Source organism: Rattus norvegicus, chromosome 11, assembly GCF_036323735.1.
Source record: "Rattus norvegicus strain BN/NHsdMcwi chromosome 11, GRCr8, whole genome shotgun sequence".
Taxonomy (NCBI): domain Eukaryota; kingdom Metazoa; phylum Chordata; class Mammalia; order Rodentia; family Muridae; genus Rattus; species Rattus norvegicus.
This window is the reverse complement of record NC_086029.1, coordinates 68,677,824-68,693,856: the sequence shown is the minus strand read 5'-3', so window position 1 is coordinate 68,693,856 and position 16,033 is coordinate 68,677,824. Positions and strand designations below refer to the sequence as shown.

The 16,033-nt window shown below is 40.9% G+C and overlaps 1 protein-coding gene across 6 annotated transcripts in view; it reads left to right on the top strand.

The window, feature by feature from the left end:
- Nucleotides 1-16,033, top strand: part of Slc9c1 (solute carrier family 9 member C1) — a 66,495-nt gene that overhangs the window by 47,018 nt on the left and 3,444 nt on the right. For all 6 annotated transcript variants that reach the window (XM_039088182.2, XM_017597925.3, XM_017597926.3 and 3 more), the window contains 5 exons: nucleotides 1,076-1,174; nucleotides 4,669-4,851; nucleotides 11,227-11,358; nucleotides 11,476-11,661; nucleotides 13,537-13,663. In XM_039088182.2, the coding sequence (XP_038944110.1) occupies nucleotides 1,076-1,174; nucleotides 4,669-4,851; nucleotides 11,227-11,358; nucleotides 11,476-11,661; nucleotides 13,537-13,663 (727 nt within the window). The remainder of the gene's footprint in view (nucleotides 1-1,075; nucleotides 1,175-4,668; nucleotides 4,852-11,226; nucleotides 11,359-11,475; nucleotides 11,662-13,536; nucleotides 13,664-16,033) is intronic.

Below are 16,033 nucleotides of genomic sequence, written 5' to 3'. Positions count from 1 at the left end.
CTGAAATTGCCCTCTTGCTATCTATAGGCTATAATCATCATCTCTCTGAATGCAACCCAAAGCCCCAGTACAAGCTGCCTCCCACCTGCCTCTCCACCTTCAGCCTCTGTTTCCCACATGCCACATGCCCTTTATTTTGTATATGCTGAATTATTGATGGTGCCACACACACTAACCCCTCTCCCAATTCCATTCATCTGTGAATTCTGTGTGATTTCTTGGAAATGATCACTGATCCTAGACCCTTTTCCATCCACCCTTACATGTTGCACTCCTGCAAACTACCAGACATAGTCAGAGATCCAGGTTCCCAGGCTAATTTCTCACAAAAATTCCATCGTGTTGTCTTTAGTTTGAAATGAGAAACGTGCTATGACTGTTTGCTATGTGTGTGTGTATGTCATATTGCAAGTAATTTTACATCTCTGCCCCTGCCCCGCCAGATTTAGTTCATTCGTCTTCCTTTTCTTTCTTTCTCTTTTGTTTTTATCGTTATGATTTCTGAGAAAGAATTTGCTCTGTATCCCAAGCTGGCTTGAAAGTCTCACTCATCTTGCCTCAGCTTCCCAAATGTCAGATTACAAGCATGAGCAACCAGGCCTGGCTTTGTTCATCTTTGGAACATCCACCCCATCATTCTCACTGATTACCTGCGGAATGGGTGCATCAATAGACCTCATGCGTTTTAATGTTATTCTTTTCAGTGCTCGTTCATTTCCAACCTTAAACTTCCCCTTAAGTATTCAGAACGGGTTGTTATATACTTAGATTTTAGAGCACCTGAGACATGGACACATCCTTAACCTTATCTACCTGTGACTTTTCACCTAGATGAATCATTTTCATTCTCCCACTCCACTCTTATTTCTAGACTATTTTTCCTCATACATGTATGAGATTTGGATAAAAAATTTATATTTGTGGATCTCCAAATTCCCCTGTGTGCATTTATAATCCTCTTTTCTCCCACAAAATTGGAACCAACACAATCTCTTAGATCTTATTGAGTTTTTACTTGTATAAAAGTTCTATTAAAGTATAAGATCAACATCCCAAATTCTTTTCTTTTCTTTAGGAAAAAGCAAAAGTTGTGACATTTGACTGCGGAAATAACATATTTGAGGAAGGCGACGAACCAGAAGGAATCTATGTAATAATTTCGGGCATGGTAAAGGTAAAGCAGGGATGCTTACAAGTGTGGTTGTGAACATTCAAGTGGTTTATTTTTAAGAAAAAAAAAAGAACTTTGCAAAATGAAGAATTTATGACTTTTCATGTTATAAAATGAAGACATACTTTTTATTACATTTTTATTAATCATTTTATTCATTTGCATTTCAAATGATGTCCTCTTTCTTGGTTACTGCTCCACAACAGCCCCCCCCCAATCCCATCTGCTCTCTTCCTCCTCCCCTTTACCTCTGTGAAGGTGCTCCTCTACCCACTTACCCACTCCTGCCTCACCGTGCTATAGCATTCCCCCTATGCTTGGGCATCAAGCCTCCAGCATAGGACCAAGAACCTCCCCTCCCATTAATGCCATATAAGGCCATCCTCAGCTACATATGTATCTAGAGCCATGGCTGCCTCCATGTATACTCTTTGGTTGGTGGTTTAGTCTCTGGAATCAATGGGTGGTCTGGTTAATTGATATTAGTGTTCTTCCTATGGGGTTGCAATCCCCTTCAGCTCCTTCAGTCCTTCCCCTAGCTCTTCATTGGGGTCCCCAGTCTGATGGTTGGCTGTTTAAGTATCTGCATCTGTATTGATAAGGTGTTGGTAAAACTTCTCAGGGAACAGCTATACCCAGCTCCTGTCAAAAGCACATCTTGGCATCAGCAGTAGTGTTTGGTATGGTGTCTCCAGATGGGATGGATCCCTAGGTGGGGTGGTTTCTGGATGGCCTTTCCTTCAGTCTCTGTTTCCCTTTTTGTCACTGTCTTTCCTTTGGACAGGATCATTTCTGGGTTAACAAATTTGACATGGGTGGGTAGCCCCATCCATCAACTGGGGGCTGTGCCTATCTATGAGAGGTGGTCTCTACAGGTTCTATCTCCTCTTTGTTGCATATTTTGCCTAAACTCATCTCTATTGAGTCATAGAGGGCTAATAGCCAAAATATACCAAAGAACCCAAGAAATCAGACTCCAGAGAACCAAATAGTGGTTAAAATAAGTGACCTCAAAAGTTCCACCAGAGAACTACTAAACTTGATAAACAACTTCAGCAAAGTGGCTGGATATAAAATTAACTCAAACAAATCAGTAGCCTTCCTTTACTCAAAGGATAAACAGGCTGAGAAAGAAATTAGGGAAATGACACCCTTCACAATAGTCGCAAATACCATAAAGTACCTCGGTGTAACTCTAACCAAGCAAGTGAAAGATCTGTATGACAAGAATTTCAAGTCTCTGAAGAAAGAATTGAAGATCTCAGAAGATGGAAAGATCTCCCATGCTCAGGAATTGGCAGGATTAATATAGTAAAAATGACCATTTTGCCAAAAGCAATCTACAGATTCAGTGCAATCACCATAAAATTCTAACTCAATTCTTCATAGAGTTAAAAAGAGCAATTTGCAAATTCATCTAGAATAACAAAAAAAACCCAGGATAGTGAAAACTAGTAACAGTAAAAGAACTTCTGGTGGAATCATCATCCCTAACCTCAAGCTATATTACAGCAATTGTGAAAAAAAATAAAAAAAAAAGACCAAACAAACTGTATGGTGTTGGTTCAGAGACAGGCAGACAGATCAATGAAATAGAATTGAAGATCCAGAAATGAACCCACACATCTATGGTCAATTGGTCTTTGACAAAGAAGCTAAAAACCATCCAGTGATTAAAAAAAGAAAGCATTTTCAACAAATGGTGCTGGTTCAACTAGAGGTCAGCATGTAGAAGAATGCAAATTGATCCATTCTTATCACCATGTTCAAAGCTTAAGTCCAAGTGGATCAAGGACGTCCACATAAAACCAGAGACACTCAAACTAATAGAAGAAAAAGTGGGGAAGAGCCTGGAACACACGGGTAGTGGGGAAAATTTCCTGACAGAACACCAAATGCTTATGCTCTAAGATCAAGAATTGACAAATGGGACCTGATAAAATTGCAAAGCTTCTGTAAGGCAAAGGATACTGTCATTAGTACAAGATGGCAACCAACAAATTGGAGAAAGATCTTTAACAATCCTACATCTGATAGAGGACTAATATCCAACATATACAAAGAACTCAAGAAGTTAGACTCCAGGGAGTCAAATAACCCTATTAAAAATGGGGTACAGAGCTAAACAAAGAATTCTCAGCCGAGGAATATTGAATGGCTAAGAAGTACCTAAAGAAATGTTCAACATCTTAGTCATCAGCAAATCAAACCAACCCTGAGATCCTACCTCACACCTGTCAGAATGGCTAAGATCAAATCTCAGGTGACAACAGATGCTGGCAAGGATGTGGAGAAAGAGAAACACTCCTCTATTGTTGGAGGGACTTCAAGCTGGTACAACCACTCTGGAAATCGGTCTGGAGATTCCTCAGAAAATTGGACATTGCACTACCTGAGCACCCAGCTATACCATTCCTGGGCATATACCCAAAAGATGCTCCAACATACAACAAAGACACATATCCCACTATGTTCATAGCAGCCTTATTTATAATAGCCAGAAGCTGGAAAGAACCCAGATGTCCAGAAGAATGGATACAGAAAATGTGGGACATTTACACAATGGAGTACTGCTCAGCTATTTAAAAAATGACTTCATGAAATTCTCAGGCAAATGCATGGAACTAGAAAATATCATCCTGATTGAGGTAACCCAGACACAAAAGAACACACATGGTATGCACTCACTGATAAATGGATATTAGCCAAAAAGCTCAGAATACCAATGATACAACCCACAAATCAGATGGAGCTTATGAAGAAGACCCAAGTGTGGATGCTTAAATCCTATATAGAAAGGGTAACAAAATAATCACAGGAGGTAGAGGGAGGAAAATGAGAGGGAGACAAGAGGGGTAGGGGAAAAGGGGAGCAGGATCAGGTATTGGAACGGTCAGGAAAGAAGTACAGAGGGTCAGAAAATCGCATAGAAATATGTACAATGGGAGATGGGCAACTGGGGATAGCCACTAGAAAGTTCCAGACACCAGGGATGAGAGGGTCCCAAGAGATTTTTTCTTAAGAGAGCAGTTTTCCAAGACCAGATACAATGGACAACAACCTGCAGATTTCCAAGCCATACCTTTCTTTCTGTTTATTTGTCTGTCTGTTTGCATCAAACTGCCCCTTCCTGGTCCCCCCTTCACTGAGACCCTACCCCATCCCCCATCCCCTTCTCTTCTAATAGATAAAACTACACAAAGGACCATCTTTGAAGATTTAAATTTATCAACTGTGGCTCTTGTGTTTATATGAGTGGGAGGTTCAAGCATTTAAAATGGGTACAGGTTGGCCTACAGACAGAAGTCAGAAAGAGCCACCTGTTTCAGAATATTCTGTATGAAAGTCACTGCTAAGTTAATAACTTTACTTTAAGGGGAACTATTTCCAGGATGATGCAAATAGAGTGTAATTGTTAAGCCTGAAGCAGGAAAATGTAGGTGACAGAAATTCACCAGCATATTCGTTTTTGTTTTTTTTTTCTCTTTTCTTAACAGCTTAAAAGGTCAAAGCCACACCTGGAGATGGATAGAGTGTCCTCAGAGTCAGAGGTTGCTCAGACTAGAAGTTATACACTGCCTCACACAGAATATCTGCTCAGCGGGGAAATAATAGGAGAGTTAAACTGTTTGACTAAAGAACGGATGCAATATTCTGCCACCTGCAAAACTGTTGTGGAGGTTGGAACAGCTCCTCGCTCTTACTGCTGTATCTCATTCAATGTCTGCTATCAAACAGAATATTTTAGTACTTAGCATGTGTCTAGGGGCCAGTGACAATGTGCATTTTTAAATAGAAATCATAAAGGAACATTCATTATTTACTAATGGATACTTTACATAATCGTTAGTTGAAAACAACCTGTTCCTACACAGATCCCTCCAAACCAGAACAGTTCCCACAAGAGTGGTATTTTATTGAAAGGGGGAAAGAAACGAGGAAGAGGAGAAAGAGAGAGATGGATCGGGTCTCTGTCTTTTATCAGGGCCTTGATGTAGTTAACCCAGGTGATGACTCACATAGATGATGCACCTGAGGGAGTGTGCAGCCGTTGCCATGGTAACAGAGGCAGGAGCGCCCACCCCCATTGCCTAGGGGTGACATCATCACTGGATTCAGAGGCTAGCTGGAAACAGCTTCTGATACTAACAGTAACACCCTAGCAAAATAGTTTCAAAAGTGAGCCCACCACAATGAAAGAATTTAACTAGGAAGTTTCACTAAGATGTGTATAGAGTTTAGGTCTAAGCAAATTCTTACTTAAATGAAGATTTTAATCTGTGTGATTTTTTTTATTTGTGAATTCATCACAATAAAATTGTCTTTATTAAAGAGGACAAGAAAAGGAAAAGAATGGGCCATAAACTGTCAGATAGGGAAAATGGGGAAGAGTCAGCACTGGAATGTATTGGTAGGAAAGCTGATCAGAGTGGATTAAAAAGCCTCCTTCCCACTGGAGACATGACTGAGGACAAAATCATCAGTATACCAGGAGCCCCCAAAAGAATAATGTTCACCCATGAAAGCACTGGGAAGAAACAAGACGAGAGGCTCTTTAAACCTGTAGGCAAAACCATTATCTGGAAATGGTTTTCCAGGAAACACAAGGAGACAAACAAGTCAGTGAAACCAAGAGGGGATCATCTGATTTATCTACAGTGCAGGACGTTCTGAAGGACAAATGACCTGACATTTTCTCAGGTCAGTGGCACTAAGTGGGAACAGAAAAAGGGAGAGAGAATATTAGTACAAATGGACACAAAAGATATAACACCTATGTGCAAGTGCTCTACTTCCAATAAACCAAGTATGAAGAGACATATTGGAGACAACTTGGACATTTTTAATACAAATGAAGTATGTGATGTTTTTATAAGGGATTCTAAGTGAAGAGACTTTAAAGTGTGGCTCTAAGAGCCTTCAAATATTATTCTAAGCATGAAGATGTCTAACTAATATTAAAAGCATTTGCCGAATATTTTAGGGATAGAGTAGGTAAGACTGAGAAGGTCTGGTAAAAGAAGAAATTGAATTTTCACAGGGGCACGTGTTTCTTAAAGAAAAGATATTTTATAAGTGGAAAAGAGGCTTGAAAGTCCAAGGGTTGCAGATGGATAGAGTTTGCTATCTTGTCTCTGGATTAATGCTCAAGGGCCAAAATTTTTCTTCATATTTTAGCTTAGGTAGTTAAAGCAGGGAGAAACAAGCATAGTGTCAGTGGAGTATTTCAACTGAGTTGGCACCTGAAAGAGTTACAGAATGTCTAGGTATCAGTCATAAGTGATTTAAATGTGATGCTTATTTGTATATACATGTATGAGCTCATGTCTGTGTATGTATACATACATACACACACACACACACACACACACACACACAAAATCGTCATTATCATTTGCATGGACTTTATGCTGCTACTCAGTCTCTCCCAGAGCCTTTCAGATCTCTTTAGATAGATTTTTTTTAACTAAAGTAATCACATCTATTAATTTTAAAAGCATCTTTAAGTAGTGGCACAGTAAAATACATACATGTAACGTTCTGCGTGACTAGCATTTGAATAAAAACCCTAGCAAGCATTTATAAAGGCACTGTATACATAGCAAACCCACCATAACTGAGCACAAGACCTCACCAAATTCATGGGATGTTGTTTTCCATCATGATAAACAGGCATGTCCAAAGAGAAGTCTGAAAGCCTTCAGAAGAGAAATCAATAAGGTTGGCCATGCACTAGTTATTTTGAACGGTCAATTTGACACAGTCTGGGAAGAGAGAGTCTTAATTAGAAATGACCTATATCAAGCTGGCATGATAGGCTGGCATGTGAGTGCATCTATAGGGGATTGTATTGACTTTTATCCAATGGAAGATGAAGCCCTTTGTTGGTGGCCCTGTTCCCTAGCCAGGGGGCTGTAAACAGTAAAAGAGAAGAGAGCTTAGCTAAGAGCAAATAAAGTAAGCAAGATGAGTTTATTCTCTCTCTGCTCTTGACCATGGATGGGATGAAACCAGTTGCTTGAGGCCCTGCATACCTTACCCAAAACGATGGATTATTACTTGGAATGAGAAGCTAAAAACACCTCTTTGGCCAGATAATGATTTTTTGGGTCAGATTATTTTATCACAGTAACAGAAAAGAAAGTAGGACAGCCCTTAAACGCAACCTGAGCCCTGCCTCCCACAATTCTCCAGTCACCATGCAGAAAGTAAAGAGCCCTACAGAAGATGGTGAGTTTGATGAATTGTGAAATTGTATTCAATAAAGTGACTGAAATCATAGGCCAGCTAAAGCTACTAAGTAAGACCAAGACCTTGTGTCAAAACAAATAAACAAAGATAACAAAACAAATACTGCCAACATTTAAGGACTTTAAAGGTTCAGTTATCAGAAAGGAGATTATTTCAAACCACTAGTATCCAACTAAATGAATAAATAACAGAAATAACAGACCATGAAAGCAAAGATTGAGCATAAAGTGGCCTTCTGCTGATCTGCCCCACCAATGCTGAGTCTGAGCCCCGCCTTCCCTAGGTCTACTGTATAAATGTAAGAGGGAGCACTGCATCTCTAGCTCTACTGTGTCAGTGCTGAGGGGGAGACTACCTTCTTTAGATCTACTATGTCAGTGCTGAGAGGGAGCACTGCCTTCTCTAGATAATACTGTGTCAGTGATGAGGGGGAGCACTGCCTTCTCTAGCTCTACTGTGTCAGTGCTGAGGGGGGAGCACTGCCTTCTCTAGCTCTACTGTGTCAGTGCTGAGGGGGAGCACTGCCTTCTCTAGATAATACTGTGTCAGTGATGAGGGGGAGCACTGCCTTCTCGAGATAATACTGTGTCAGTGATGAGGGGGAGCACTGCCTTCTCTAGCTCTACTGTGTCAGTGCTGAGGGGGGAGCACTGCCTTCTCTAGCTCTACTGTGTCAGTGCTGAGGGGGAGCACTGCCTTCTCTAGATCTACTGTGTCAGTGATGAGGGGGAGCACTGCCTTCTCTAGATCTACTGTGTCAGTGAGGAGGGGTTTGAAACTACCTCCACTAAATCCAAAGTGGAGGTAGTTTCAAAATTAACTTACTTTCATGTTACTCGGTTTGGAAGCCACCTAACGCCATCTATTAATTGACCTAAGCAAATTATAAATGTCAACCTTCACTGAGCCTCAGTGATCAGATAATTAATAGCTCCCTGCAACAAATCTCAGCAATTCAGAGGAAGGGAGGGGAATCTGTAATCTCTACAGAGTGTCATCTGGAATCATAAAATTTTGAAAGCTTTTTCTTGAGATTATAATTTTTGCACACACAAAGAAACATTAAACAGTGATGATGGCATGAAAATAAGAATGGAGTATGTGTCGAATAAAACATGTTAACATTGCCCAGAGGATGCTCTGAGCTGACAAGTCGCTAAAGCACTGAGTACAGTTAGAGTCAACTCACTCAAGGCGAATATACATAATTAAAGAGAAACTGCCCTTAAACATAGGAGAGATCGGAAATATCAGCACAATATAAACATGAAATAAATGGTCAAATGGAGAGTTTAAGATTTGCTCTACACAGATTGAGATGAAAGTTTAAAAACAAATTAGGATGGGGATGATAGAAATGATGTAAGAAGGACTATCAAAGGGACCTGAGTCTTGAAAGTAAACAGAAAACCAAGTGTGGTGGTCAATGGATTGTGAGTTAGAAGTGAACCTGGGCTAAATACAGAGACCCTGTCTATAAAAGACAGATGGGGTGGTGGAAGAGGAAAGAGTGAAGGGGAGAGAAAGGAAGGGAGGGGAAGAGAAACAAGCAAACAAACAAGCTATGCACTGGCTTCTGCCCGCATGGTGTCAAACCCTCCAGGGATTTATTTTCACACCTATGTGAAAATCCATTTCAGCACTTCCAGTGCTACTTTACAATAACTGAGAAAGTCAAGTGAGAGTGCACAGCTTAACCATAAGATGCACCAAAGAAGGCAGGAAAGAATAGCAAAAGGACAGGTTTCTTCCGAATTTGTGAGGTCAGCATTCATCTGAACACTAAAATCAGAAAAACAGAAAACAAAAATAGAAGAGCCACAGACCAGTATTTGTGGCAAATACAGACACAAAATTCTCGAAATAAGGCTGGAAACACAAACACAAAAGCACAGAAAAGAGGTTATTTATCACAACCAGGTATGATGTATCCCAAGTATGCTCATACGATTGAAGATGTCCAAGTCAGTCAAGGTGACACGCTGCTGCATCAAGAGCACAGCAGTCAAAATCTCAAGCTCCCTCATAAATAAACACCTCATAAAATTCATCAGTAATCCATAAGAAACAGCCTGAAAAGTTAGAGACAGAAGGACAATAAGCAAACACGATAAAGGCAGATTGTGTACATATGTGTACATATACCTGTATACATACATACATACATACATACATACATACATACATATATGCATGAATGCATGCATGCATATACTTAGCACAAAGTTAACATTGTAATGAAAGGGAAAACCTGAGAGGTCCCTTTCTCCTATTACACATTTTCATCATTTTCACTCAACAGAACACTGGAGACGGAGCCACAAAAATCAAGAGGACAAAATAAATACTGGGTATCCAGGTTGGAAAGGATGTGGTCCGTCAGTGATGGTGAAATGACCTCATGCAGAGAATATGCCCGGTAACCATGTTAAAAATGGTAGAACTAGCAAACAAACCCAACAAGATCATAAGATATAACATACAAAAATAAGTGTGTTACTCTAGGCTAAGAGTGAACCCTCTAAAATAGAAGTCAGAAGAGCAATCTCAGAATAACTACAAAGGAATAAGTTTTGGTGGAAAGTGCAGATCTTTAGAATAAAAATAAGATACTGGTGAAAGGCATCGAGAAGGTCACCGAAGGATGGAAAGACAGCCTGTGTGCCTGGAGTGGGAAAGTCAATACAAAGAATCTAAAGGAAGAAGGAATCAGCATCCTGTGGAGCGACACCTATTTCTCCATGTTTATTGCAGTGTTATTCACGAGTCCAGAAATGAAACCAACCACAGTGCCCAGCAACTGATACTTGGTTTAGGAAAACATACATACCATGGAGTGCTACTCAGCCTCTGAAAAGAAGGATGGGCTCGAGAGATGACTGACTCACCGGTACAGGAACTTGCTACCAAGGCTGATGACCTGAGTCCCATCCCTGGAACCCACTGGATGGGCGGAAAGAATTTACTGCAGGTTACCCCCCTGATTTCTGCAGGTGTGCCATGGCGGCTGTGCAAATTAATTAACTTATAGCATAAATGTCATTCATTAAAGCAATAAAAAATGTTTTAATGAACGAGATTCTACTTTTGCAGCAGCATGAGTGATCTGGATGAGGATTGTGCAAATATTAGAAACCAGGAACAGAAAGAAAAATAGTGCGTGTTTTTTACCTCCATGCAGAATGTAAAACAGCAGGCTTGTCTGGGAAAGCACAGAGGGGTGGTTACCAGACGTATATGGAAAAAGGAAGGTGCTGGTCAAGGGCACACCGTAGTTCACTGGAAGAATAGACTTTAGTATTCTTTGTACTGCATGGTGAATGCAGTAATAATAATACATATGTCCAAATGGTTAAAGGACTAGATTTGTAATGTCCTGGACACAAAACTCTGCAAGTAGGACATGTTAATTAACTTGATTTCTTTCTCATTGTCATGTACAGCTATTATTTGCCAATGAAAAGAATAAAGATAAATATGTAAGATGGTGATTGGTATTCTAATTTCAAGATGTACAGATACCGGATTCCACCTAGAAACACAGTTTTAAGAAAGAAAAACAAACAAACAGACTAAAACGTTCTTGGACGATGAAACTTTCTACCCTTGTGTCTTTTCAAGTATAGAAAGACTTTTCAAGTCCGAGTTATAATAAAGCTAATAAATGCATTTTATGAGATTTCTGGGCTGTAACATGCGTCTTAGTTCTTAGCTTGAATGTCACTGTATGGAGATGACAGGCATTTCTTCAGCCACAGGCTTCCACAAATTGGTCACATTCTATCTTCTTTTTTTTTCCCCAGACGTATTTTATTCCCATTAGCCACTTGTATGAAGGCTTTGAAAAAAAATACCCTAACATGAAATATAAAATGTGGCAAAAAATCGGACTTGCCATTACTGCCCAAAAGATCCGGGAAAACTTATCTTTTGAGGTAAGAGGGGTCCTTCTGAATTCTTCCTACTTACCCCGGTCCCCAAGCAAATCTGCACAAAGATAGGGGCAGAAACTGACTATAAGCTAATGACACAAGGCTGCGCTTCTCCTTAAGGACTGGAACTACAAGATGCAGTTGAAACTCTGCAATGTCTTCGTAAGGGACATACCCAAGACCACAAAAACTGACATCTATGATGAAACGGTAACCCATGTTGTCCTCATCCATGGATCTGCAGAAGACTGCCAGTTGCGAAAAATTTATAAGGCACCTTTCCTAATTCCCGTGACATGCCATCAGGTACAGAAACACCAAAAACGCATTGATATTGGAAAACCTGCCACTGCCATTGAGCTTTCTGCCCTCCCATCTCCTTCTTTCCTCCAGCCCACTATCCCATACTTACCCACGCCATGCCCATTCACTTAGTGTTCATTGACTGCTTTTGCACTCAGTAACCTAAACACAAGCTTTTCCCGTCCAATGCCTATGCCAGCAAATCTCACCAAGGAATAGAATTTTGGCCACAGTTACAATGAAACACACCACAGTATAGAATTTTGGCCACAGTTACAATGAAACACACCACAGTATAGAATTTTGGCCACAGTTACAATGAAACACACCACAGTATAGAATTTTGGCCACAGTTACATTTTAGTTCGGTGGCACCTAGGAAAAGAGACCCCACCACTTTCTTCATGCATTTCAGAAGGACTGTATCAACAGTACTCTAGAAGGTCCTGAGAAACCCCACTAAATAGAGTGGCAGCAATTTTGTTCCAACTCAGAAGATAAATATAAAAATGAACACTTTGCTATTTAAACTGTTAGGAGTTCAAAGGGACTCTTTGCTCCATAATCCTTGGTTTCCTAGCAACCACAGCCTGACCATCTCCATGGCTTCGGTTTCTGCCTTTGGCCCTCTGTTCACAGTGTTTTCAATACAGGAGCCACCTGTCACCATCTTACCATCTCCGAATCTCTCCACAACCCTTCAGCAGCCTTTTTGCAGTGGCCACTACCATTGCTAGAATGAGAATTCCCAGGTTCCTGATTACTTTTTGTTCAGCTACCTCTGTTGGCTGTATCTGAAGTAAGACCATAAGTAGGAGAGAGATTTTAGACCTAACATTCCAATGGTAAGGGAGAACATACAGGAAACAGGCCTCCCAGACTGACTTTAAGAAGCTAAGAGATAGCTTGTTTACATAGGAACGGGAATAGGACAGTCTTGTAGTATACTAATCACAGTCCTGTGCACCAATCACATGTCTTTATGACTAAACACAAACTTTGCCCAGAGTCACTGGGGAGGGCTCCCTCTCCTGCCTTCTGTAAGAAAAGCTAAAGGATGAACAGGTTGCTCACCACAAGCTGACAGAGGCTTGTTTTGCCTGAAGTGGGATACTGTAAAACTGATGCAAGTTGCTTGGAGAGGCGGTTGGTTAGAACATCAGAGCAAGGTCTCCTAAAGCAGCTGGAGCTAAAGGTTGAATAGCAGCTGTGGCTGCCATGGTCCATGCAGTCAGAGTGGAGTTCTCTCTGAAGGATCACAGGAGTTACTAGAACAGAAGCTGTGGGTCTAGCAGTGCTGAACTCAAGACTATAAGACATAAGGCAGAGTCTGCCGACTGCCAATCAAAATGTCAAATGGCCCTACCAGCTACCACTAGATCAAAAAAGGAAAGGGTAGTAAATGATGTTTACAATAAATGCTGTTGTGGAATGAGCACCCTCAACAGTGTCCCCCAGGTATAGTCCATATCCAAGCATCCTTAAGAATGACTTGGAACAAAACATCATCCTAAAGATCAATAGTACTCGCCTATCACTCTTCAGGTAAAAGGCAAAATCTGGCCATTTCTGATAGCTAGCAAAGAAAACATGTCTCCAATGCTCTGCTAGAATAGGCAGCAGCATATTTAGTGTGGCTTGATCTTCAGGTGTCAGGAAAGAAAGCAAACTGAACCAGTGCAGTTACCATAAAAATCTGTGTGAAAGAGAATTCCCAAATGCATCCAGGAAGAGTGTATGTGCAGAACCAAGTGTGGTGGCTGGCGTCAGCCATCCCAGCAGTTAGGGGGCTGAGGACTTAGGATACCAGCTTACCAGAGTAACATGTAATTGTATAACAGGCGTTCAGAAATTAATATGGATTCCGTTAACTTTTAGATACAAGGCTTAGAAGAGTTCACAAAAGTCATGATTATTCAAACTTCCGTTGCTGTGAGAAAATTCAGGTGGAATGTAAAAAAGTACAACCCACCTCGAAGGATTTCAATGAAACCAGATTCTACAGGTGAGCTAGCTGTGTTGGGCGTGATTATAAGGATGTGCGTTCCTTTCACAAAATAGCAATGTCTGTGTTTGGGAACAAGGACATGCACTCTGCCTAGAGTATTGAGGGTCTCCCTTAGCTGCCATGTTTGACATGCTAAACTTCCCATCGCTATGACAGACACATGAAACAAACAACCCCAGTCTGTTCTTTACCTGCTCTGTTGCCATAGGTTTCTATGGCAGATAGGGAGTCGAGTGTGTATAATATCATGGAGCCAGAAGCCTGAGGGCGTGGAACTTGTCTTTTTCCTCATGACATCTAGGAGGCAAAGAGACCAAAAGAAGCCAGGACAATATATTCTACACATCAAGACCTACAGTGGTACCCCATAACCCCAGGCAAGGGAAAGAAGCAGGAAACAGACTAACATTCAGGTATCCTTAGGGACCTGCAACTTGAGTTCTCTCAGCGTGTCCCTGCTCCCTGCACATTCCAAGTTCTCGTACTCTCATTGCCCAGTAGTTTAAAGCATCTAGTCAAGATGTAAGTTACCATATGTATGAGACAGAGAAGCTAAAACTGCATATAAAGGGCTACTTCACTGTACTCCAGGCTTGGACTCTGAGACAACATCTGGAGAAGCCTATAGCTGGTACAATTGACTACTCCTGGTAAAAGAAATCTTGAGGTCCAGTTTCTTTGGCTTAAATGCCTACAGCCCTAGTCATCTCTGTTCTCTGTAAGTATCTTCTCAGACACACCAGAAGTGTACTTTAACTGCCCCTTCAGGTGTCCCCTAACTAATCAAGTTACCCTTTGTGAAAGCCAAAATCAATTATCTCAATATTCAATATCAGAGTTACAGTTAGAAATGTTTATGTTTCATCTATAAGCCTGCATAACTATCAAAATAATAAGAAAATTGGTGACAGAATTGTCAGCTCTTCCTCCAAAAGAAAATGTCAGGTATATCAATAGCAGATAAAATATGGTTTACATTCTGAATGGCAGGCATATGAATCACTGGATAGGGTTGGCAGAAAGCCTATTTTTAAACAAATTTCATACGATAAAAACTATGCTACAGAAAATATCATCCTGAGTGAGGTAACCCAATCACAGAAAAATACACTTGGTATGCACTCATTGATAAGTGAATATTAGCCCAAATGCTCGAATTACCCAAGATGTACAGACCACATGAAACTCAAGAAGGATGACCAAAATGCAGATGCTTCACTCCTTCTTTAAAAGAGGAACAAAAATATCCATAGGAGGAGATAGGGAGGCAAAGTTTGGAGCAGAGACTGAAGGAATGGCCATTCAGAGCCTGCCCCACATGTGGCCCATATATATACAGCCATCAAACTAGACAAGATGGATGAAGCAAAGAAGTGCATGCTGACAGGAACCGAATATAGGTCTCTCCTGAGAGACACAATCAGAACACGTCAAATACAGAGGCGAATGCCAGCAACAAACCACTGAACTGAGAATGGGATCCCTGTTGGTGGAATTAGAGAAAGGACTGAAAGAGCTTGAAGGGGCTTGCGACCCCATAAGAACAACAATGCTAACCAACCAGCGTTTCCAGGGACTAAACCACTACCCAGAGACTATACATGGACTGACCCTGGGCTCCACCTGCATAGGTAGCAATGAATAGCTTGTTGGGGCACCAGTGGAAGAGGAAGTCCTTGGTCCTGCCAAGGTTGGACCCCCCCCAGTGTAGGGGATTGTTCGGGGAGTGGTAATGGGGGGTGGATGGGGAGGGGAACACCCATATAGAAGGGGAGTGGTAGGGGTTAGGGGGCTCATGGACAGGAAACGGGGAAGAGAATAACATTTGAAATGTAAATAAGAAATACCCAATTTAATAAAAACGGAAGAAAATGAAATAAAATCCAGGATAGTTAAAACAATCCTGAACAATAAAAGAGCTTCTAGGGGTATCATTACCTTTGACCCCAAGTGTATTACAGAGTAATAGTAATAAAAACTGCAGGGTATTGGTATAGAAACCACATACCCATGAATACTTGATATTTGACGAAGAAGCCAAAACTGTACAATGGAAAAAACAAACAAACAAACAAACAAACGAACAAACTATACTACAGCAAATAGGATTATTTAGGACCTACAATACCTCATCAATTAAATGGCATAGAAGATTTACAAGTTCATCCCCTTCATTAGTGATTGTTTTCATTATTTTTCTCATTGCTGTGACCAAATACATAACCAGAAGTAGCTTAAAGGAACCAAGGTTTATGCTGGCTCCCAGGCAAATCGAATTCATCACAGCAGGGAGGACAGAATGTGGCAGTGAACGTGAGGTGCTTCGGTTACTGTGCATTCACACAAGAAGCAGAGAGCGAAGAATGA